Source organism: Myripristis murdjan, chromosome 6 (genome assembly GCF_902150065.1).
Source record: "Myripristis murdjan chromosome 6, fMyrMur1.1, whole genome shotgun sequence".
Classification (NCBI taxonomy): domain Eukaryota; kingdom Metazoa; phylum Chordata; class Actinopteri; order Holocentriformes; family Holocentridae; genus Myripristis; species Myripristis murdjan.
The window spans coordinates 28,639,979-28,663,973 of NC_043985.1; the positions used below are offsets into that span (position 1 = coordinate 28,639,979).

General features: G+C 44.1%; 3 protein-coding genes across 4 annotated transcripts; 2 read left to right on the forward strand and 1 right to left on the reverse strand.

Moving 5' to 3' along the window:
• The first annotated feature begins 35 nt into the window (after positions 1-35).
• agk (acylglycerol kinase) lies at positions 36-5,536 on the forward strand. Its single transcript, XM_030054002.1, has 14 exons — positions 36-326; positions 446-485; positions 873-952; positions 1,054-1,129; positions 1,450-1,575; positions 1,740-1,834; positions 2,000-2,069; positions 2,419-2,498; positions 2,592-2,649; positions 3,198-3,345; positions 4,394-4,491; positions 4,639-4,709; positions 4,821-4,905; positions 5,032-5,536. Exons 1-14 carry the CDS (start codon positions 217-219, stop codon positions 5,164-5,166), a joined length of 1,272 nt encoding a protein of 423 aa, XP_029909862.1. The 5' UTR covers positions 36-216; the 3' UTR covers positions 5,167-5,536.
• Positions 5,537-5,629: 93 nt separating this feature from the next.
• Positions 5,630-14,955, reverse strand: dennd11 (DENN domain containing 11). Its single transcript, XM_030054001.1, has 9 exons — positions 14,329-14,955; positions 12,708-12,807; positions 12,376-12,534; positions 11,081-11,234; positions 10,647-10,785; positions 10,258-10,389; positions 10,021-10,171; positions 9,486-9,554; positions 5,630-8,821 (listed from the first exon to the last, which is right to left on the reverse strand). Exons 1-9 carry the CDS (start codon positions 14,753-14,755, stop codon positions 8,626-8,628), a joined length of 1,527 nt encoding a protein of 508 aa, XP_029909861.1. The 5' UTR covers positions 14,756-14,955; the 3' UTR covers positions 5,630-8,625.
• A 499-nt stretch (positions 14,956-15,454) lies between these two features.
• Positions 15,455-21,682, forward strand: wee2 (WEE2 oocyte meiosis inhibiting kinase). 2 transcript variants are annotated; one of them, XM_030053877.1, is made up of 12 exons: positions 15,455-15,575; positions 16,101-16,377; positions 16,539-16,756; positions 17,157-17,214; positions 17,553-17,722; positions 17,927-18,048; positions 18,572-18,718; positions 18,832-18,936; positions 19,021-19,106; positions 19,925-20,095; positions 20,285-20,433; positions 21,163-21,682. In XM_030053877.1, exons 2-12 carry the CDS (start codon positions 16,114-16,116, stop codon positions 21,335-21,337), a joined length of 1,665 nt encoding a protein of 554 aa, XP_029909737.1. In that variant the 5' UTR covers positions 15,455-15,575; positions 16,101-16,113; the 3' UTR covers positions 21,338-21,682. The 2 variants fall into 2 exon arrangements, with proteins under 2 accessions (XP_029909737.1, XP_029909738.1); XM_030053878.1 differs by having other exon boundaries at positions 15,480-15,575; positions 16,105-16,377.
• Positions 21,683-23,995: the final 2,313 nt, after the last annotated feature.

A 23,995-nucleotide genomic window follows, 5' to 3' on the forward strand; every position in this document is an offset into this window, starting at 1 on the left:
TTACTGCAATAAAAGTGGAACCCTTATGCGTCCTGATGTGTGTTAAGCGGAACTGTTTTGCCGTCACACCAGTGTGTCCATGCGAGTCTGACAGCGGCGGAGACGTGACCGCTGCGGTGAAAATGTGTATTTCATGACAGTTGTGATGCCGATGCCGACATAAAGCCACGCATTTAGACTGAGATCAGGAGTTTTTGTGTGATTTTGGACGAGACCATGGCCCGGGTTGTCAAAGTGTTCCGGACTCTGCGGAACCACTGGAAGAAATCCACATTTGCTGTGTGCGTCCTGTCTTACGGGGGGCACTGGCTGTATGGGAAACACTGGTGGGTATCTCAGGGTGTAGATTTCCCACTTTATGCACGTTTATGAGATTTTGCCTGCTTTTGATCGCTCCATGTCCCTGTTTTATGTTGTTTTTTTGTGTGTGTTTTTATCCCATCAGTGACCAAGTTATGCGGACTGAGGCTTGTCTGGAGGCCAGGGTAAGAAAACAAACCACTCAGCAGCGTTTTTGATCTCCAAACAGGCCATCAGTGTCAATGATTCAGTGTCTGTCCTGCTCTCTGTCACCTTTCCCATGCTTTCATGACTTGGCATCCTTGAAAAGAGACTCCCAGATTCCTCTAAAGCCTATTTTGCAAAATTAATCCTGACATCATTATGATTAATCAGCCAATTCACAGAAAATGATTGTAGTTTTGACAAGTGATGAATCATTTTTTTAGTCATTTCTCAAATAAAAATGGCATCATCGGCTGATTGCAGCTTCACTAAGATCACTAAGATGCTCAGATCAGATTTCTGTTCTCATTTCACATTATTATAAGATGAATGTTTCCGTCAAGTGCTTATAATTATGTGTGTGACAGGAATATGGGCGTCAGCAGATCGCCCCCCAGGAGCAGCTGAGGAAAGCCACTGTCATACTGAATCCTGCGGCCTGCGGCGGGTAAAAACACAAATCTCACCAAACTCTTGTCCTCACCTCTGCAGCCTCTTTTTTTGTGTCGGTGTTTTTTGTAGCTTCCCGTCTCCCTCCGCTCTCCGCAGGAAAGCCAACAACTTGTTTGAGAAGAACGCTGCTCCTATTTTACACCTGGCTGGAGTGGAGGTTACAATAGTCAAGGTGTTTTTTTTCTGTCTCTGTTACATTTATTTTGTAAAAGCTTACTTGCAAAAAAAAAAAAGTGTGTTTATGTGTATATCGTTCCCAAAAATCCAGTATTGATCAAGCTCTATATGCAGGGGCGCCTCCAGGAATTTTGGGCCCCATGAAAAAAAAAGAAATATATATATTTACTCGATGATGGTTTAATAATTTTATATTAGTTGTTACCTATTTTTTGGGGCCCCTGTCAGGCAAGGGCCCTTGGAATTGTCCTAACTTTTCCCCCATATACGGTGCCCCTGTCTATATGTAATGTGTTATTGGCATTTTCTCCACAGACTGACTATGAAGGCCAGGCTAAGAAGCTGATGGAGCTTATGGAGCATACTGACATGCTGATTGTGGCCGGAGGGGACGGCACCCTGCAGGAGGTCGTCACCGGGTTACTGAGGAGGCCAGATCAAGTAGGTGTTATCACTCCAATCTGTTACTGTGCCTGGATTTAGTTCAGGGTTTGTTTGGGTGTGCATACAAAATATCAAAACTGAAGAATAAGGCAGGGAAGAAACAAATAATAGCAGCTTTTTTGCTCCTGATGATGTCTTTAATGGATGTTTCTCGATTCCAGGAGAAATTCAGTCAAGTCCCGATTGGATTCATTCCCCTTGGCTCTCAAAACTCCCTGAGTCCAAGTCTTCACCTCCTCAGTGACAACAAAGTCAAGTAAGCGCTCTGTTAAAGTGACGCTTTTTATATCATCAGATGGCGTCTCTCATCGAATTGATGAGTCTGATGGAGATAGATGGTGTTTCCATAGAGACAAACACTTTCTCTTACTTTTGTTTTTTTCTTCTCTTTCCTTTGCTTTGCCGTGTGTTTTTAATCCAGGCACATTACATCGGCGACGCTGTCCATTTTGAAGGGAGAGACGATACCTCTGGATGTGCTCCAGATCAAAGTGAGCAAATAGATCCATTTCTGCTCTGAAAGCTTGTGCTTATTTTAGTGTGTTTAGTTCAGATTTTTCTCTTGCTACACCAGCAGATAGTTTTGTTGCTTTGAAGGAATTTCATTGGCCATATTACAGCTTGGGTCAAGAAATAAGCAGAACAAGTCGAACTGTCCTGTATAGAAAATATATTGAAATCAAAATATCTGATAATTTGATATTTCAGAAAACAAATAAGCAAATAAGCATTTGTTTCTATTAATTCATTTTTCCAGTACATTGAGAAATATATCATCATTTTGGCTCTGACATATAAGAAATTGAAGTTGCCTTTGTGTGTGTGTTTGTTTGCGCGCAGGGGGAGAAAGAGCAGCCAGTCTTTGCTCTGCTGGGACTGCGCTGGGGTGCGTTTAGAGATGCCGCTGCAACAATCAGCAAGTGAGAATACGATCATTCATCATACAATCATTTCCCCTTAAAATCTAACTGCTGATGGAAAAATAATAATTACCTTTGGTCTTTCCCTCCTAGGTATTGGTACCTTGGACCCCTGAAGACAAAAGCAGCACATTGGTTTAGCACGCTGCGGGTGAGCCAGCTTGTTTTCCTCAAACACACTAGAGTTAGAGCTCAGCAAACCAAAACCGATTCTGGCTTTTTATTAAATATTGGACATTGTTTTCGTGGGTGCACATAGACCGTCATATGCAGTGCTATGATGAATTGGTATTTAAAGCAGGATTTTGCTGTTTTGATGAAAGTTAAGTCATTGCAAACCTAGAGAGAAAATCGGTTTGGATTTTAATGGAGAATTTTAGTGTTTTATGTGTATCTAAATGAAGTTTTACAGACTTTCCTCTCTGATAGTAATGAAATTCTGGGGGGAAACACTGATTAAGTGTAATTTGTTAGCATAAATTTCAGTCAAATTTATACTGAGCAGTTGAACCAATTATTTCAATATATACATGTCAGTATCCACGTTCAAAAACCCTTACGACTTAAACTTACATGTAACTAATGCAATGCTGATTTTCAGATTCCTCAGTTCATTTCTCACCTGTTTGTGCCATCATCCCATGCCCAATGATGTGGTTTTATCCCACATTTTGTTGAGATGTCCCTTTCGTCTTTCAGGAGTGGCCCCTGGTGCGGGAGGCCTCAGTGTCCTACCTGGCTCCGAGCCTTCGGCCCCCTGACGAGCCGCTCCAGAAGCCCCCGAGGCCCAACCTCCTGTCCCGCATCGCCCGCAGACTGAAAAACTACTGGAGCCCTCCTGTTGAAGGTAGCATGCAGAGTGGATGTGCTAATACTCATACACTATATTGACAAAAGTACTGGGCCACAGCTCTTAATCAGTGAATTCAGGTGTTTCATTCAGTCCCGTTGCCAGCAGCGAGCCATGCAGTCTGCCTTTACAAACATTTGCAGAAGAATGGCTCGTTCTAAAGAGCTCACTGAGTTTCAGTGTGCTGCTGTAATAGTGATGTAATAGGAAGCCACCGCTGCAACAAGTCAGCTGGTGAAGTTTCTTCCCTCCTAGATATTGGGAAGTGGGATTATTGCAAAGTGGAAGCATTTAGGAACCACAGCAACTCAGCCACCAGGGGGCAGCACCACATAAAGTTACAGAGCGGGGTCGCCAGGCACCGAGGCTCATAGTGCGTACAAGTGGCCGACGCTCTGCTGCCTCAGTGACTGCAGAGCTCCAAACCTCCTCTGGCATCAACATCAGCACAGAAACTGAGCGCCAGGAGCTTCATGGCCAAGTGGCTGCACGCAAAGTTTGGTGAAGGAGGGATAACGCTGTGGGCTGGTTTTTCTGGGCTCGGCCTCGGCCCCTTAGAGTGAAGGGAAATCTCAATGCTTCAGCTCACCAAGACATTCTGGACAATTCTCTGCTTCCAACTTTGTGGCTGAGTTTGGTGTGGAAGAACTTGACTGGCCTGCACAGAGCCCCGACCTCAACCCCATCCAACACCTTTGAGATGAACTAGAACAGAGACTGTGAGCCGGGTCCTCTGGTCCAACATCAGAGTCTGAGCTCACACATGCTCCACAGACACACTCCAAAATCTGGTAGAAAGCCTTCCCAGAAGAGTGGAAGCTGTTCTAGCTGCAAGAGGAGACCAACTCCATATTAATGCCTGTGGATTAAGAATGGGATGTCAGAAAATGTCCTGGAGGTGGAATGTGGAGGTGGTCCAATAGTTTTGTCAATGTAGTGTACCACAACCTAGTAAATATCTTTATTTGTATTTTGGGTGAACTGTTCTTTTTAAATGTCCAGAGGTTTACAGATTACATTTTTGTTTGTTGTGTTTTATCATCAGAGCCTCCAAAGGTTGAGGAGCCAGAGAAGTGGATGGAGCAGCAGCTGTCCACTTTGGAGCTAATGATTAAAACACACAACAAAAACCCCGTGGAGATGGTCAGTCCAGAAATAATTGTGCTTATAAAACCTCATGTGTGCTTAAATATCAACATCATCCTATTAAACCCTGTCTGGCCAGTGTGTTTTTTTTTCTGCCTGAGGATTATAATTAATATTCACTTGGCCATTTATTTTGCCTTTAAGCGCATTAACGATTCCCTGATGATCTGTGCCGAGCCAGACGACTTGACTGTGGGCGAGTTCATCACTGTTGGGTCAGTATCTGTCTCCTCCTGCGCTAATGCACCCACGCAGTCGGCTCAATAAAAATGAAGTGCGCTTATGCAATTCTAAGGAAAATGCATGTATTTCTTTTTAAATCACAGAGATAAGAAAGAAGAGGACCCAACTTTGTTCACTAAAAAATCAACACAACTGGAAGTCGGTGCTTGCCGACTGCAGCTGCCAGAGGTCAGGAGCTCTCCGACTTGATCCGGATTCATTATGTCACATCTGAGCAAATTAAACCTAATGAGAAAAGATGTTAACCAATCTGTTTCTAATACTCAGTTTGCGTCGTGACATTTCCCTCTGCAGGACACGAGCGGCTTCTACAACATCGACAACGAGGAGTATGAAGCCATGCCCGTCGAGGTGAGGCTGTTGCCACGGAAACTCCGCTTCTTCATCAGTGCCGAGCGCAGAGACCAGCTCCTCGCTCAGACGCAGTGATGAGCAAACTCAGAACAGAAACCAGACAGGAATAGACGGCTGGCATGGAACTGATTCAGAGAGAAACACGAGAGGAATGAGTCCTTATTTGACCGCCGTTTTAAACTCTCCGTAGGTGCTACCGGTCTGTTTTAAAACACGTAAATGCTCCTAAAATATTTAGGTGGAGTTATATTTAACCTTTGTGAAGGAGGACTGTATTACATGTCATTGTGAATAAAAGGACCAAGGGTTTTTCTTCTTTCTTTTTTCTTGCTTTTTGTAAGATATTCAGCTGTTCCTCTCTCTGATTAACTTTGTTTACTGAACGGTTTAATCATGCCACCACACTGAAACTCAGTCAATAAAAAACAACACATGTCCAATTCAAGTGCTCTCCAATGGTGTGCTTTTTTTCCCTTTTGCTACCAGCTTCAGCTCACAGCAAACACTGACGAGTAAACATTTTCACGAAGACCTCGGCTGCATTTTTAAAACACTTATATCAAGGTTTTATTGTTAGAATGGCAGTACTGTGGAATTAACAGTTGCTCATGCTATTAGGTTCATGTGTACATTACTGACATCTCTTACAGGTTTTCACATTAGTAAAAGTATAGACTGGTTTTGTTAGTTGTTTCTGTGAGTACACTTGAGTTGCAGTTACAATCGAGGAGAAATGGTTACACTAGCTGTATGTGCTGCTGCTGCTGCTGCTGCATGTGTGTAATACAGATTTGCTCTCTATTGACATTCAGTGGGGTGAAACACTGTACAAACAAACTCTTTACTCGCTAATGCTGGTACACATCTGTGAGCAACTCCACAAAGAAGGCATTTTATACAGTGGTGTGTGTTGTGTACATTCCCTTTTTCCACATGAAATACACCTGTAAAACAAACGGTCGGAGGTCAGGGGACTTCCGTGTGCTGACGAGGACTTGGACCAATCACAATCGACGGGTTGACCCCGGAGGCGGGCCAGTCACAAGTGTGAATAATGACGCACAATCTTTTCGCAAATACTTGAACATACGCAACAAGTCCGTCAATTTACAGTAGCACAAGTTCGAGAAACTCACATTTCCTTAAGGCCCCAATTTGAATACTGGCACTAAAATGGAAGTGCCCTTTGTCTTTCAGATACACCCAGTCGAAAAAAAAAAAAAAATTAAAGGAGGCAAGTCAAGGTAGAGGCAATAGTTAATACCTGCTCTCTGGATCAGTGGTTCTCAACCTGAGGCTCCCCCAAACCATTTTCTTGAAATGTGGAAAACGTGTATGTCTAACATGCCGGTGAATGATTACATTTTAATATTTATGGTGAATGCCCTTTATTTCTGAAACAGTGGATAGTTGCAGCCTCTAACCATTTTCCAATTAATTGAGAAGGGAGAAAAACAACCTGTTGGAAGAAAATGAATCCATCACTGCTCGTTTGCCCCAACAAAAGGAGGCTGTGAGTAGCCGTGCTTTGTCTTTCTGGGGGGGTCACAAGCCAACGGGGTTGAGAACCACTGCTCCGAGTCCACATGAAGCCAGCGTTGGCCTCAGATGTCCCCCCTAAATATAACATGGAACAAACGATCAATGCGGATGGCAAGTGGAGGCATTAACTTAATGAGGCGTCAGTCTGCCAGGGCCACTCAAAAGACATTCGGCCCGTCTCTGGAGCTGGATTCCCTGAATGGGACCGCGATGAAAAGAGGGAGAGGAACCTTCAGCCGGAACAGACGGGGCCTTTCTGTGGATCTTCCCAGAGAGGAGGGGTAAAAACTTTATCCGCAACCTTGGCCGTGACATCACCGGATCTCCATACGGACAAAGGGATCTTTGTCACGGACACAGACGAGCGGAGAGGACCTCTCTGAAGCCGATGAACGGGAAAACTGCAAACAGCTCCATCAAGAGTCTCCATTCAGCGGGATCCATGGGATGCATTAGCTTCCACTGATTAAGCAGGCATTGGTTGGAGTGAAAAGGGAAATTAAAGCCCGTCCCGAGTATCTCTACAGCACACACACAGCCCCTCCACTCCAAAAACTTTGTTGGCTCAGACTGTGTAATCAGTAGACCTCATGTTGGCCAAACAGTGAGCCATAAACAGAGCAAACACACACGCGCGCGCGCGCACACACACACAAATTAAACAACTTTACAGGTCAAGCATGTGCATGTGTTCATCGGGAAACAGTCCAGTGGTGGACACGGTGCAGCATTCATGAGAAGTTAGTGGTAGAAGATCACATTCATCGACGGTTCCCGAATCACAGCAAATCAAGTCCAAACATGTGACACTGCACACACACACACACACACACACACACACACACACTCCCATACACACACAAAATTTCCAGAAGTCACATTATGTGCCATGTGACTGTGATCAAACATAGAGCCACATTATCAGACAGCGCTCCGACTCGTGTGCTCAAGGTGCAACTTTGAATGAAATATTAAACAACTTCTCCCTTTCTCTGTCAGTCGGCTTCATAATAAGCAGCCGCTGAAAGAGGATCTCCGACGCGCCGACAAATATAAACCAAATTTATCTCATCTCTCAGCGATGAAAAGAAAAAAAAATACTTTTCTTTGAGAAATGCTCACGAACACATAATCAAATATACATGAAAAAAAAAGGTCGACACTTCCACGTACACATACTCATATTGCTTCCTTTTTGAAAGGCAAATAAAGAGGTTGATCAAAAAGCCTTCATTTTGCAAATTCTAACATGAGTGTATGAGCAGCTTTACCGGGAACAAAAAATAATAACAGACGACACCATCCCGAAGCTTACAAAACATCTAAGTGTGGATTACAGCAGAAGGTTTTTTGAATGTATTCAGTCATTTGAACACGTTACAGCACATGAGTGGTAGAAATGATCTGTGAAATGTTAAGATTCATCTCCAGGTGTGTAATGCTTCCCAAATAATGGGAATCTATTCTTCGGACCAACAGTGAGAGAAATGAACTGGATCAGAGTCGGTGATGTCCCCGTCGTGAGGAGTGAAGTGGGGAACGAGGCACCCGCAGGTCGAACAAGCGCTCCCAGTGTGACCATCGGACCCTGTAAAGACTTACATATTTGAAATGATTCTGAGCACTGGGGACTCAAACCCGAGTGAGATGAGCACAGGTGACAAGTAGACAGACGTAACATGGTGGTGGGGCGACCGAAGATGTGAAAGGCTACAACAGCACGCGTCTGCCAGGCGGTGCAGTCCGCCAGGCAGGTTGTTCCTCGGCCGCCGTGGGCCGGTGCACCAAGTTAAGTGTCTTCATTATTAACACTGAACCAGTTTCCAGTGGAGGGGAGCGAGGGAGGGATGGAGAGAGGGAGGGACTGGGAGTGGGAGAGGGGGCAAAAAGGCCAAAAGATGAAGTCCCAGGGTGGAGGCAGTGTCTTGGTCAGTGCGCCTTAAGGCCGCAGCGATCCAGCGGCACCCCGAGGTAGCGCAGCCCAGGGGGCGTTCAGGGGCAGCAGGGGTTGTCTATGACCAGCATGGCGTCGATACCGTACACCTCCAGCAGGTCCACCAGGAAGGAGCGGTCACCCTGGGGATCCAGCCCCATGGCCCGCACGTGCTCAGCAGTCAGGGTGGGATCGGCGCTCCCTGCCACCTCCGACAACGTCTGGAAGATGCGATTATTCAGCTCCATGAAGAACCTGAGGCAGGGCAAAGGGCACTTGTATTACACCGAATGATAAACCTAATTGCTATAAAGGTGATAAAACTGTGTTTATGAGTCTAGATTACGTTCTTGGATATGAACAGACTTAGGAACAGTCAAGGAAACACACTGTGGCCCTGTTTACAACTGGCAGTAACGTGCGTCTTGGGTGATCCAGTCAGAAGTGGTGTGAATGCACCCGAGACACATCGAGGACACAGTCAGACCCGAACACTCTGACCACACTCAGAGGTGGTGTGGGTCACATTCTTTTAGCAGTGTGTATGTGAATGAGCTGAAGGACCACCTACTCAACTGACATCCTCTGTATAAGTGTAAGAACGTACTGATTTACAGGCCAACGGCATCATATTAAACCACAAAACAAGAAGAAGAAGCATCAACAACAGGCAAAATAGATTATCTAGGCACAGGAAGTGCATTGCCACCTCCCGACTGTTAGAAACAACATATTTGGTCTTGCCAAATGGAAGTGATATACATGTTTATTTGCATATGGAGCGGGAATCTGAGATCCGATCACAGACTTATTCTAATGCCAGGTGTGAACAGGCACACTTAGAGCCGTCCACTTGTTATCAGATCACCCACGACCCGTGTTAATGCCCGGTGCAAACAGGGCCTGTAAGGAAACTCACAGAATGAAGAGATCCTCTTCATTTGATGTGCAGTCACCATCCACCTCCTGAGAGTAAAGGAGCATTTGCCTGGAGAAAACCAAAGTGTCATCACCAATCATCATCATCATCAAAAACTGGAGAAGAAATTCACACATTTCAGATGTTCTCTTTCATCCTTGTTGATATCTTAGAACAAATTTCAATGATATGTTCAAAGCTTTTGGGGGCGGGGGGGTATATCATCTTTCATACTTTTTTCCATGTGAAACAAACAAAGACCATGACTTCTGAAGGTTTTCAAGACTAAAGGAACTCTTTATAAACCAAGAACAAGTGACAAGTGAAATTCAAAAAAGGGGTCGTCTTGATTAGCAATACTCAGCTGTGTCAGACTTCAGCTTTGTTTTCACCTTTATTAAACTTCACAGTGGAACTAAAACACAATGAAATGCTTATGCTCCGGTTCTCCTGACTTGCACAGACAGTAAACAAACACGCATAATGGAATATGTGAGGCATTTTACAATAAAAATGACCACAGTGCATTGTGTACCTCTGTTCGCTCAGCTTCCTGTATTTCTCCTTGTCCGCTCCATTGAGCCGCAGCAGAGGCTGCAAGCTGTCTCTGTGCGTTTTCACATTCTGGTTGTCAATGTAGACGTCGTACAGATCCTTCTTCTCCTCAAAGATCTTCTCCGTTGTGCCTTAAAATACAAGCAAGCATGCTCAAAAATATTCCCACAGATTTACAAGGTGGTTAATCGAGCAGTAACCGTCAGATTTCACTCACAGGCCACGTACGACAACTCGGTTTCCAGGGCAGTGATGTCTGCGATGTTGATGTAGAAGAAAGGACGTAATTCAGGCACAGAAACACCGATTCCAGGTAAAGAGACGTTGGCCAGGGAGCAACAGCAGTACACTGAGGGAGTGTGAGAACATATGAAGTTACATTTCTCCATGGAAAGAAGAAAAAGAACATACCGGGAAAATATTTTAGTTGTAGCACTGGGATATTTATGCATACACCCGGGTATGTCTGTCAGAACATGTGTTCAAACCAAAGATAACGTGACACAGGCTTAACTAGAGACACAGCAGTAAAACATTCAAATGAGGGCCAGGTAAAAGGGCGTATGTGTGTATGTGCAAATGTATGTGTGTGTTTAAACTTCTCACCTCTGTAGCAGACCACGCCTACAGGTGGAGGGGAGAAGATGAGGATACGCTTCCGAAGCAGCGCAAACTTCCACAGCACCATGATCTGCTCCCCGAAAAAACGGATGAACTGGGACATGCAGCCCGCTGGGTGCGTGATCTGCAAATAAGGACAAGTAGGATCATTTCTTGTTTTTATTTGGTGTTTCGTGGCACCCTATACCAAGCAAATGTGGCATGGCGAGCAATATAATGCTCAAATTTCAACAAACTGGGCATTTGCGCTTCTCAATTTCCATCCGTACCTGAGCAAACAATTTCTTTGTGCAAACAAAATCCACAACAAAGTCAAGCTTCACAGTAGTTCAACAGCAGTTGTCAGCGGCCGATGGCTAGGGATACCAAATAATCACATAACATGGTTTTGGTTCGTGCAACTTCCGGTGCTTTCTGACCTTCATTTCCGGGTGCATACAGCGGTTGATAGTGGTGACGCTCCAGGTCGGGCACGCGGTGACCAGGCCATTTCCTGCTGGGGGAAGCACAGCTTTCTTATCCTCATAGAAGGCCTCCAGAGGAGAGTACTGACCCGGGCACTGCAGCTGGTGTCTGCATGATGAACACGAAGCATAAGAGTCAATGATGGAAAAAGAACCATATTTGAATCCCTTTCTTAACTAAAAGTAGCAACGTCATAATGGGAAAATACAACGGTAAAAATAAAAATCATGCATTCAAAATTACCTCAGCAGTATTAACTGAAAAATGTATTTATCTATTAAAAGAAAAAGTCACTTGGAGGAGGGATTCCTTTAAATGTTAAATTACTGATGCATTAACCTATAAAAAGTATTTTAATGTTCTAGATCTAACTCCTCAATATACTGTTGGCTAGTTTACAGACTAACAAGGCATCAGATTTGATGTTTTGCATGAAAAAGACGAGTCTGCACAGTGACTAGCACGTACAGCCGTCAGACAATGTAGAGCAGTCAAAAGTACAATGTTTTGCTCTGAAATGCTCGCTCAAAGACATGTTAGTGGTGGCCGGCACCTTCCCCACGCTGGTGTTGATGTTTAATGAGGCCCATTTACACATACAGTATTTTTCTTTCCTCAAGTCAGGAGCCATGGCAAGTGCAAACGAGATGAGAAAGACAGTCTATTCTCCAAGATAAGTCCCAGACCGAACTCATTTTTTTTGCCTTGAATACAGATTTTTGCCTCACTAAAGCCATCCTGCAGCTGAGATCACCACGCCGCACACATCAAGTGAGATTCAGTCGCTTTCGGCAGCAACAAGAACCGGCTGTGTTTCTTACATGAAACAGCAGCAGTGTCATATATTTACGCATAGTCGATGAGGAGATTTCGTGAGACGACTGAAGCAGAAGGGCAGAGCTACTGAAGAGAAGAGAGGCTGTCAAGGTTTCTTCCATTTCAGTGCTTAGACTTCATACAAAAACTGCATATAAATGGGCTCCTGTGACGGTGGCAGTAACTGGGACTCAGGGTTCATGTTTAATAGATGAGAACATTTAAAACAGAAAAAAGGGAAGGAGGTGGCACGTAAAGAAAAAAAAACCTGCAAACATTGATGGGTGGGAAATAACTGAGGCAAACAGATCAGAAATGAGATGGTGCAAAGTTGATGAAAAACACAGAAAGGCACAGAAACAACACACACACACACACACACACACGTCACATGCATCATCCACCCCTGCCACACACACACAGCATGACTGACCTGACTTGGTTCTCCAGGAAGTGCATGTAGCGGTAGAGGAGAGTATAGGAGGGAGACAGAATGCCCACAGACTTCATCCTGGCGCCTCGCTCCAGCTCGCTCTCCACAGGCATGTTCGCAAAACAGGCCAGCCCAAAGTAACAGCCTTTACGAAAATATCTACCCAGAGGCAAACAGAGAGATCAGGGGTAAACGCACCGTGATGGCAATTTCTAACACGGATACAAAGATGCAGAGAAAACAGGCAAGTCAAGTGCTCCTCTAATCAAAGGCTGTTTTTATTATCTTTGCCTGCAGTCCTCTATTGTGAATTCACATGCAGGGATACGTACATAAAGTCATTGGCAATCCGGTGGGAGCCGCTGGCCATTGACTTGAATTCAACTCCGTCCAGATTGACGTCATGAGGCAAACACCACTCTATCATATTGCCTGCCAATTCACACAGAAACGCAGATCGAACATATTATTAGAACAGCTCCTTCATGTGTCATGACTTTCACACATTCTGACCACTTCCTCTAACTGTGTCGCATCAAGCATTAGGAAATAGGAAGTCATGGAAAGTAAGATAGCACCACATCTGATGGTAGTAGGCCTAAGTCAACTGGACTTTGAAGACATTCCTGTACTTGTCTGAAAGGTTTCCTCAGTTCAGAGCTGAGCAGGCTTCTTGGAGGAGCAACAAAACATCTTCAAGATTACACAGAAAGTCCTGTTGCCTTTCACCTACTAGATAGCTATACCATGAACCGGATGACTAAGAACCATCCCTGACTCAGGAAATCTTAAAGGTGGACTATGTAGTTTTGACAAATATTTGTTTACCGTGGCAGAGCCTGTTACTAGACATGCCATTTAAAAAATAACAATTTAACAAAAATTAAAAGCCTAGAAGATGCTTTTTGAATAGTACATATGCATGTGAAGAAAACTGCAGGCATCTGAGCACCCATTTTTTCCCCCTGAGGATTGATTGTTTGTTTGTTCGTCTATATCAATGCAATATATATATATTTTATATTGCACCTCTAAACACTGCCTCCATTTGAACGGAAAGCTCAGTCATGCCGGCCTTGTGTTTTGTTGTGTCTGTTGATGTACTGATGATATCTAGTCTCTCTCTTAAATTCCAATACACTGATGCCAAAGGTGGATTTTCACAGCAACAACACCACATTTTCCAATTCTATTCTACTCGAAATTGAACAGGATGGCTGCACCCTTTTTAACACCTTGAACCTTGGCCACTTGCCAGTAATGACTGTGTTTAAATTTTGCTCGATAATGAGACTGAAAGGCTGGACAGGGCAAGTTGTTCCTGAGGCCCCAGGGATCCCTCAGAGGGCTCGACTAGGTCCACCGGCAAAATTGAGAATGGCATAACTACCCCATTTACTTCAATCATTTTAAGATACATGGGGCATTTAATGGGGGAATGTTATAGGAAGGACTATTCTAATTAGAGGTGTCACTCCACTAGCCACCTCCCTGTCCACAGTATCAACAGTTGTCCACTTTGGCACCAAATCATATCCAACTACAAAAATCTGAGCCTCCCTCACACCAAATGTTTCAGCCATGCCTGGCCTACTGTGCATCTATTTGCTGGCTCCTTGAAAACGTTTCAAACATGCATGCTTCATCCCTGGACTCAGTTTCCATGCAGCTTTTCTTCCCCCTCACTTCACTATCACCAAGACAGGCACTTGCTTCATATTTTATTAGAAATACCCATCAGCCACAGCAAATCTCCCTGGATCCCCATCTAAGAAGACTTGAGCATGAACAGGGCAAGACGAGCAGACAGAACAATATGTTAAACATCACAAGACAGCTATCACATCAAAATAACATTTTCAGAAATTCGGCCTGTATACAGAGTATATCCACTGCATAAATATTATAAAATGTAAAGATGAGAGATGCATTTGCTGCCGTCTGCTTGCTTACCTGATCTGGTATCAAAGGTAACCACAAACACAGCCACGATTTGGTCTTTTTCCTCCCACTGGTGTCTCACCGAGAATCCGGGGAAGGTACGATCAAGACCGCGGGGATCCGGAACAGCCAAGCCGGGCCCAGGGTGCTCTACTCGGGCGCGGGCCGGGAAGGCGTCCCCGCTGGGCACGACAGCTGTTACACTCGGACCCCTCATCGGGCTGCTGCTGGTGGTGGTGGTGGTAGCGGTGGTGGTGTTATTGCTGCTGCTCCACCCAGTGCCAGGCGCAGTGCCAGTCGGTGCAGGACCGTCTGGCGGTGAACTTTTCCCCGCTGGTGCGTCTTCTTTCCCGGGCGGCGGGGGCACCGCCTGGGTCGACTCGGCCGGCGGGATCTCCTCCCAGTCCAGCAGCGGGGCTCGATCCGACTGCTCCACCATGGTTATGCTGCCTCCGAGGGCTCCGAAAGGGAATTAAAACAACAACAACAGCAAGAAACTCGAAATCCCCAGCCGAAGCGAGCTTGAAAAATCCACTCCCAGGACTAGATCATGATTCCCTGCTGCTCCCTCGGTTGTTTTCTATGTATTTGTAAGCGTGTCACATCCACTGACGGGCTGCTTTTCCTCCTCCTGCCTCAGTGTTTTGATGACGCCACTGACTTCCGCCCACGTGGGTATATTAATATTTTATTGTGGTTTATTTTTTGTCTGTCCCCACAAACCAAAAATCATTATTTTATTTCTGTTATAGGCGCTTAGGGATTTGTAGTGCGTCTCGGCCACTGAGGCTAGAGTGACCTTGTAGACCTTTGAGGTATTTTTATCCTCTGTCATACGGCCATAATATACCGATAGGAACTGAAATTTAAGGTTTGCATTGCATCCCTCTAAATTGTATATTCTATTATAATATATTGTAGGTTACCATAGTTTTTGTAAGGGCTGGCCCGTGCAGCAATTTAACGAATAATCTTTAATTTTAATCCTCAAATCTATCAGGATCCTGGCCCCAGCAAATAATAATTTTCAAAATATCAGTTAAACTTTTTTTTTTTTTATCATCTCAGGTTCACTGGAGGAGCAGTAGTCTTTGTCGTCAGCCGCATCAGGCGTGTCGCTTATGAATGGCATGAATCATTCAGTCAGTCAATCAGAGGAATGGACGTGCCAAATGGGGTTGCGTAATTGACTTAAACAGGAAGTCATTTACATACGCGGCGCGAGATTCAAGCGTGGCGGTGCACGCGTCTGTTTGTCCGTGAGTACATGCCTTGAACTTGCATTAAAACTGCAGATTTAATCACAGGCTGGTGTTATGTAATGTGTGTGTTCGATGTGGAGGCCGCGTAATGTATGAAAACACATCACAGGACTGGCCTGCTGCATTTCACATCCCCCCACATGATGGCTTGGCTGAATGTCCCCAATGATAAATCAGTGTGTATAGTACTCCTGTAGGAACTTAAAGTGTGTTGTTGGATCTGAATACTGAGTTTAAAGTGAGCTTGAAGTGCCTGTGTGGAAATTGAGAGAAAGAGAAAGCTAATTTAGTACATACTAGGCTTTATAAAATCAATATGATCTCCTATGGTAGCCTACCACCAGATTGACCTAGAGGGAATTATACCTCGAAGTCTTACTATATTTGTATAGTATCAGTGTAGAATTTAATGTAGGATCAATATAGATGTTTGTCAACTGAGGCAGTGAGTCAGCTGTGTGCCATTACATGTTGGTTTTCTACCTGCTCATATTGCACTGGCCGTATTCTCCTTGAACCAAGTCAGGCCCCGGGCATGGCGGTGCTGTTTGATGGGATCAGCCAGCAGCTGGACTTCTCTAGCTGTGACGAGGGTGGCAGCAGTGACAACAGCTGGGATGACTGCGCCTCGGACCTCTCCAGGATTCGAAGTCCCAGTTCAGTGTGCGGCACACCCAGGGTGCAGCGCCACCGCAGCAGGAGCATCACCTTATCGTCCCCCTCCTTCCAGCCCGCCAACCCCATACCTTATGCTGCCTGGAGGAAACTGCGGCTCTGTGAATCTCCCAGCACACCCAAGGTGGAGTATGAACCGAGCCTCACACCCACATTCAGCAATGTCCTTAATGTCAGTGATCCTCTGCGGTTTTGTATAATTTATCCGATTATAAAAGGAATCTTATACGTCAAACCAGTTCTGTTTCAATCCTATGAATTGCCTTTCTCCTTTCCCCCTTGTAGAGTTTGCTGTCTAAGTCATCCCAGCCTTGCTCCAGCACCAAGAGAAGTCGCAGCCAAAGGACCCTGCGATTCTCCTCGGCTGCTGGAAACGTCACCCAGAGCTGCCTGGCGCCCTCGGTCAACGTGAACCCCTTCACCCGGGAAACTGTATGCAGGAGCAGTGAGCTCCACGAGAGGAATAGGTGCAGGAGCGATTATGACGATGATTATGGGCACAGGTAAAATTTCACCACTTTGGATAGTAAACATGTTCTGTCCCTTGGAATTATAAGAATTGGAGGTTTTTATTCAGCTACAGTTGTATCCAATGTCTGGAAAATCACCCAAACATATATTTAATGATATTTCATATACATAGGGACATTAACAGAGGGATTAGTCCACCTATGTCATGACACTGGTATCAAAATAAGATTTAGATATTCAATTTTCTGAACTTGACTTTACGACAAGTGAGAGGAGGCTGAAATGGTTTGAGTCCTGGTTGTTTTTCTGTTTTCAGTTCCTTTACACGTAATCTTGACCGATTATGTTCTTAGGAATACAGTTCTGTAGAGTATAAACAGGTTGTGTACTCTGTTGCCTGTGAGATTCACGGTGCTTGATGTTTTCTCTCAGATTGAAGAACAACCTAACGTCATCTGAGGAGGATGATGAAGCATTTCTCCCACCAAAGGTACAGTTATTTTTATCAGTGCTTTCTGGTGGTGAATAATTCCCCTCTCTGATGCTTAGATCTGATTTCATCATCAGGCTTTGTCATCGTTGGCTGCCTCCGCAGTTCCTGCCTTGTCCAAAATTATATGTTGTCATCCAGTTCCTCTTCCGGGATTCCTCCAAGGAATCTCTAGACAAAGAAGCCGTCATTTGCAGACGCTACCATATTTGGTGCAGCGTCACAGAAAATCCTCTGCTTTTGGCTGCCGTAAAAATCAAGACTGGACTCTGACGTTTGCTCCTGCTTTAGAAATTCTTTGATTTCACCACACGGCTCTCCATCTGTTTATCTGGCAGAAGCAGGCTGTCCAGGCCTTCATGCTGTCACGGTATGAGAGTGAGTTCCTTGAGCTGGAGCGCATCGGCACGGGGGAGTTTGGAGCGGTCTTCAAGTGTGTGAAGAGGCTGGATGGCTGCTTGTATGCCATTAAACGCTCTCGTCGACCCCTGGCAGGCTCTGCCAACGAGTGAGTCAACAGCGCGGCTCTCTCTCTGCCAGTGGCCCCTCTAACTTCAACAGATCAATCACAGTTTTTGATTTAACAATTAGCACTCATAATGTTACACTCAGTGCTATTATATAAATGGGCACTTAAAACGGAGACTGGTGCAGTGCCTGATAAGGAATTGACTAGAATGAACCCTGACTAATGTGTTTCATGCCCTCTCAGGCAGCTGGCCTTAAAAGAAGTGTACGCTCATGCTGTTCTTGGACATCATCCACACGTTGTTCGCTATTATTCAGCCTGGGCAGAGGATGACCACATGATTATTCAGAATGAGTACTGTGATGGTAAGTTGCAGGTTAATATCAAAAGGGCAGAAGGAATGGCTCGGCACTGGCAAGGACCTCACATATATCAGGATACATGGGTCATGATACGAATTGCATCACAGTACGTGGCAATACTTTGAACTGACTGCAAATGTATAAATTCAGCTTAATATACCACATGCATACCACCTGGAGAGAGTAATAAAATATATAATTCCTATCAATAAATTGGGCGATAAGCTGACTAAAAACAGCTTAATGACAAATTATTCTTATAATTAATTAAAATAGAATTAGCTAACACAGTGCACTACAATGTACAATAAATGTCATTATGTGAAAATGACTTGCATAAAGGGTATGCATCTATACAATGGCTAGCGAACTGATACAGGATTGTGAAAAATATTGTGATACTCAGCTGTATTGTTTTTGCACAGCTCGAGCAGTAATGGGAATTAGATTGAAATGTTATGTCGTTATAAATGTGCTTTGATGCATAAGATTGAATGGTGTAGTTTGGATATTGTGTGTGCCCCAGGTGGTAGTCTCTATGATGCCATTATGAAGAGGGAGGTGCAGGGTGAGCTGTTTTCACAGGCGGAGCTGAAAGATCTGCTGCTGCAAGTCTCTCTGGGTCTAAAATACATCCACAGCTCAGGCCTCGTGCACCTGGACATCAAACCCAGTAAGTCTCTTAGTCATTTTCTCCCCCTGGCAGTTTTCACCTGCATTACTTTGTGTCTTCCAATCCAAGCATGAACTCTCTATATGCCAATTATGCCGATCAATTTCCTGTAGGTAATATATTCATCTGCCAGCGCCCCAGTGCAAGTGCAGCGGGTGAGGGTGAGAGCGAGGAGGAAGAAGATGGAGGCTCTTCAGCAGGAGTCATTTACAAAATAGGTACATAGCATTTCACATTGCATAAAGTGTCTCCTTTTATTTGTCTGTGTCACTGACTCCTATGGTGCTTGATGTTTTCTGCAGGCGATCTAGGTCATGTGACATCTATCAACAGCCCACAAGTGGAGGAAGGAGACAGCCGCTTCCTGGCCACTGAGGTCCTGCACGAGGTGAAAGTGGCTCTTGTGGTACTTAAAAGTCCTTATGAAGCGGTCTGTAAGCAGCACCCGGTGGTGTAAAAAGTCCCGCATTTATCAAATTAGCAGTAAAATGTAGTAAATTATGAACAGTAGTGATTGGGAAGAATGGTTCCTTTCAGAGTGCTGAATTGTTGATGCAATAACCTGTAAGAGGTGTTTTGGCTAGTTTATACAACAATGCATTGGATTGTATGTTTTGCATGTAAAAGCTTATCTGCAAAGCAACTAGTAACTACAGCCCATTTAGGGACAAAATCCTGGAAGTCTTGCTTGATGTAAGTCTTTAGGTGATGCAGACGACTGTGGAGACTAACTAAGGCACTCCGTCTTTGAATTTAGCAAAATAATTTATTAATTGAGTAAGGCAAATAAACAGACCCACACATATCAACTCAGTCTTTTTCAGGATCTCACAAACACATAATCAACTGATATTATATACCAGCCATGGGTGGCATTTCACCCGCAATTTAAAGCTTTCTGCTTCACCACAAGAGGGCGCTAAAGCAATAGAGTGTCTCCCATCTTTTACATAATTACCAAAGAAAGGATGACAATAAAGTGTGAAGTGTATCACGTATTGTTTACACTTTATTGTAAACCTGTCTTTTGGCAATTATGCACAGATGGGAGGGCCACACTATTGGTTTAGCGCCCTCTTGTGGCATAAAGAAAAAAACCTGGTCAGTGAGTTGGTTATAGCTCCCAGGCAGGCTTTAACTATGAAATGCAATGTTTATGTCTTGCTTATACATTTGGATGATTTCTGCTGTCCCTCTGCACTGCAGGATTACAGCCATCTCCCCAAAGCCGACATCTTCGCTCTGGGCCTCACAGTGCTGCAGGCGGCCGGCGCTCCTCCTCTTCCTCAGAATGGAGACGAGTGGCACAGCTTGAGAACGGGCCAGCTACCCAGCATGCCACAGGAGCTCTCACCTCCCTTCAGAAGCCTCCTTCAGGTATTCCTATTTTTGGGCTGATGTGTGTGCTGCCACATGAATTTGAGCCCATTTTCTGAATGTTTCAGTGTAGAATAGTTTTAGAGATCAGACTTCATGCTGCCAGCAGCGTGAATAGTCAGTCCTACGGTAAAAAAAAAAACCCATTGAAATACATTCTTTATTGAAAAGTGTGTGTCTTTGTGTCAGTTGTTGCTGGATCCAGACCCGACCAAACGGCTTTCTGCCAAGGAGCTGTGTAAACACACAGTCCTCAGGGAGGAGAGGACTGGGAGACTAGCTGCTCAGCTGCGCAGAGAGCTCAACGTGGAGAAGTTCAGGACAGCCATGCTTGAGAAGTGAGAACGGATAATATGGGATAATTTAAGCCACATCCCCCATCCCAGGTTTCAAGCCACATAAAGATTTAATGTTCTCAGGGATCAAGAGCTGTGCTAAGATTAGGCTTTGACTCTCACAGTACACTTTATGGCAATGAAAACCTCTATGACATGATACTGACGATTATAACCAATCAGCATCCATAGTTGCTCTTTTTTCATGCAAATTATTTTGTATAACATTTTGGGTGGAAATCCAGAGATCCAGAATGTGCAAATTATTTGTATATTAAATGGCACAGTGATTGGTCCATTTTGCTCAATTTTTATGTTTTAAATAATAATATAATAAGTTATAGTTTGCAGTGTGTAGTCATAATTGTAAAATGTGTATACTTTTTTTTTTTTTTTAAAGTCATAACTGAATGAGCTCACACGACATGGATATAAGCCAGTGTTTATGGGACACCCCACGAGGTGCCGTTCTCATAAGCAAAGAAAAAGGGCAAATTTCAGCCGCTACATTGGAAGTCACAGGCACAACCAACAGGTGGCGCAATTTCACATTTAATTGAAAACAACCTGATCGCTGCTCTTCAACCTTTTTGCCCCCGTTCCCGTCCGATCCCGCTCATACCTCACTTTCTTTGCCTTTATGTCTTTAGTTAATAAATTGCTACTGGCACTGGTTCTTGTAGGTTAATGTCGATGAATAAAAAATAATTTGTTTCTTCTCCTTTTACACAGGGAGCTTGAGGAGGCTCGCTCGGCAGCTCTGTCACCCCAACAGAGCCTTTCTGTTGGGTTGCAGCCCATTACTAATGGAGAAAACACAGGCTCTCTACCCAAAAAGGGAAGGAGACTTGTTGGTAGGAATACAGCCCGATCCGTGAGCTTCGGCTGCCCGGGGTACAGAGTCTAATGTGACATTGTTCGGCCTCTCTGCCTGTCCTTAATGTGGCCATGCCCACATGCACATTTGCTATCCACATTCCCCATAAACGTTTTGTTAGGCTTTGTTGACTGAGATAACTGGATGATTATGCCTTATGGGCTTTTTCAGTGGGCTGAGTGTACATAAGCCTTGGTGATTTTTAACATTTTTTAAGGACTGGTCTGATTCAAATGCTTTTGTCAGGTGAGAAAATGGTACCTGCTGCAAGACAACCATACATATGCATCATAGAAACATTCAGAGACTTGTTTGCTTTTCTTTTCTTTTCTTTTTTTTTTAATTGTAAATAAACATTGTAAGCATTTTATTTGATGTATTTCCTCTTACTAACTTTTTTTTTTTTTTTTAAACTATACCAGTCTTGTTTGCAACACTTCTAAATACTCACATGCACAACAGCACATTCAGATAAATAAATTCCCCAGAGGGGGACTTCCCAGAGGCTAGTGCCTCAGGCTATCTCTAATCACAGTACAACTGTACCAGAAGTTACAGGAATTACAGCCTGGGACACGCGTGACAGTCTCAGCTATCATGAACCACATATTATCTTTGGGGGCTATTTGATCACACAACTTATTTTTATGACAATAACTTCCTAGATTTTACTTTTGTTTTCCATTGCCACACTTGTCATGTGATTTATTCGCAGTATCAGTGTTTCTCCACCAACACTTGTTTCTTTGGCTATTCTTGTTCACAACGTGTGATGCATCCACTTGTCGCTTGAAATTAACAGCTTGACAACTGGGTTATCCAGAAAATAACCTCTTTGGGGGTGCCAGTATTATGCCTCCGTGGCAAATAAGCTTCGAAGTATAATATTGGCACACACATTTTTTAAGAGGGGGGCAGTATTATACTTGCGTGGCAAATACGCTTCCAAAGTGGTTATTTTCAAGTCAAAAGTCAAAATGGGTGAAAGAAGACGGGGTTGGCAACTGTTTGGGACATTTCCGACGGTCCTTGAAGGCAGCATGGCATGCCGGTGTGTTGATAAGCGTCGTGACGTCCCACCCCGCCGCCGCTGACTAGACATCGCAACCACAACCGTGTTTTAGTCATTTATGTATCTATGGTTGAACCGGCGGCTCACTAACGACACAGCAGCACACCGACTTTCTTCAATTGACTTAAATCGCAACCCAGCGTGTCAAGGGTGAGTGCAGATAAGCCGATGTGTTGTGTAAAGTGAACGACGCTAACTCCAGCTAGCTAATGCTCATTGTTTTTAGCTGAACGGTGGCTAACGGTGTGTGCGGACGAACGGTTAGCATAGCTTTACAGCTAACGAGTTAACTAGCCAACAAACTATTGAAAAAAGTTCAGCATATATATTTAACATGCCTCGTGGGACTTATTAGATGAGTGTTTGACAGATTCTTTAATTTAAATGTGTTTGTGGTGTTTTTCTACAAGGTTTGTGTGACTAACAGTAGTGCTATTTGTGTTTTCACCTCTTTAAAAACTTAAAAGTGGTCATCGATGGATAACTTCGGTGAAGTCGCCAGCAGTCCCCTGGTGTTTCTGGCCTTCCTCTATCAATCTGACTGTGGAAATTCAGAGCTGCGGAGGGAACTTGACTATCTGGGCCAGGGACTGAATTTCACCCGGGACATCAACTCGAATGGCCCCTGGTTAGACAACACTCCGGAGGATGGAGACCTGGAGACCGACGGTCACCTCCCCAGCAACATCAGGCTGTCTCTCGGGGATATTCAGCCTCAGGTGGATTTGAACTGGCCTTGTGAGTTCAATAACTAAACCATTAACCACTTTTAACTACCTGCAAACCCTGGCTTTGTGGGTGGGAAATCTGCTGTTTTTGAAATATGCTATCATTCATGTTATAGGTAGGTAGGTAGGTAGGTAGATACTTTATTCATCCCGCAGGAAATTCACATTTTCTTCAGCAGTATCCACAGATTATAGATAAAGTAAATAAAAAAAATAGAAATAAAGAATAAGATCTAAGTATAACAGAATAAGAATAACCTAACAACAGAACAACAGAATAACCTAAGTACAACCCAGTGTGCAAAAAGCAATGCGCAAAAAAAAAAAACAAAAAAAAAAAAAACGTGTGCATGGGTGTATAAAATGTGCATGTTATGTGGTTTTTCCCATAGGGACAGTAAATGCACTCTGTTATTCAGTACAAAGGTTTCAGCAGATTGGCTTTCACCTTCAGATTCTCTTAGGAGTTGCTTTCAGATTAAGTGGTGCAGAGCAGGGTGAAAACAGGAAGTGACAACTGTGAATGATTGAATTAACTTAACCCAGCTGTGGTTTTGTCATGTCTTCAACGCCACCCGCCCACCATCTGCACACTCACTTTCTTGCATTGGTATTTTTTGTATTTTTTAACAGCTAAAAATAAAACGAGCTGCAGAGGTTGAGTGGGTTATCACCATATATCAAAATCCACCTGTGATTGAAATATGACAGGCTGAGGCAACAGGTTCATTAGTGTACGTTGATGTGTGGGGTTATTTTTATCCACTGTTGTCTTTCCTGTTGAAATCAGAAACTTTGGGGTAGCTTAAAATCTGCTGATGTTTTCCTCTAGTGAACCACGAGCAGGCAGAGGCTGTTAGAGAAGTTGCAGCAGGCCTGAGAGACATC

Excerpts from the sequence above, each read along its gene's own strand:
- dennd11 (XM_030054001.1), bottom strand. The coding sequence starts at position 14,755 with ATGGTGGAGCAGTCGGATCGAGCCCCGCTGCTGGACTGGGAGGAGATC. Across the intron at positions 11,235-12,375 it reads TTCCTGGAGAACCAAGTCAG|ACACCAGCTGCAGTGCCCGG; the intron begins GTCAGTCATGCT and ends TTCATCATGCAG. Across the intron at positions 10,390-10,646 it reads AGGCGTGGTCTGCTACAGAG|TGTACTGCTGTTGCTCCCTG; the intron begins GTGAGAAGTTTA and ends ACACTCCCTCAG.
- wee2 (XM_030053877.1), top strand. The coding sequence starts at position 16,114 with ATGGCGGTGCTGTTTGATGGGATCAGCCAGCAGCTGGACTTCTCTAGC. Across the intron at positions 16,378-16,538 it reads AATCTCCCAGCACACCCAAG|AGTTTGCTGTCTAAGTCATC; the intron begins GTGGAGTATGAA and ends TCCCCCTTGTAG. Across the intron at positions 18,049-18,571 it reads TCAGAATGAGTACTGTGATG|GTGGTAGTCTCTATGATGCC; the intron begins GTAAGTTGCAGG and ends TGTGTGCCCCAG.
- agk (XM_030054002.1), top strand. The coding sequence starts at position 217 with ATGGCCCGGGTTGTCAAAGTGTTCCGGACTCTGCGGAACCACTGGAAG. Across the intron at positions 327-445 it reads TGGCTGTATGGGAAACACTG|TGACCAAGTTATGCGGACTG; the intron begins GTGGGTATCTCA and ends TTATCCCATCAG. Across the intron at positions 1,130-1,449 it reads TGGAGGTTACAATAGTCAAG|ACTGACTATGAAGGCCAGGC; the intron begins GTGTTTTTTTTC and ends TTTTCTCCACAG.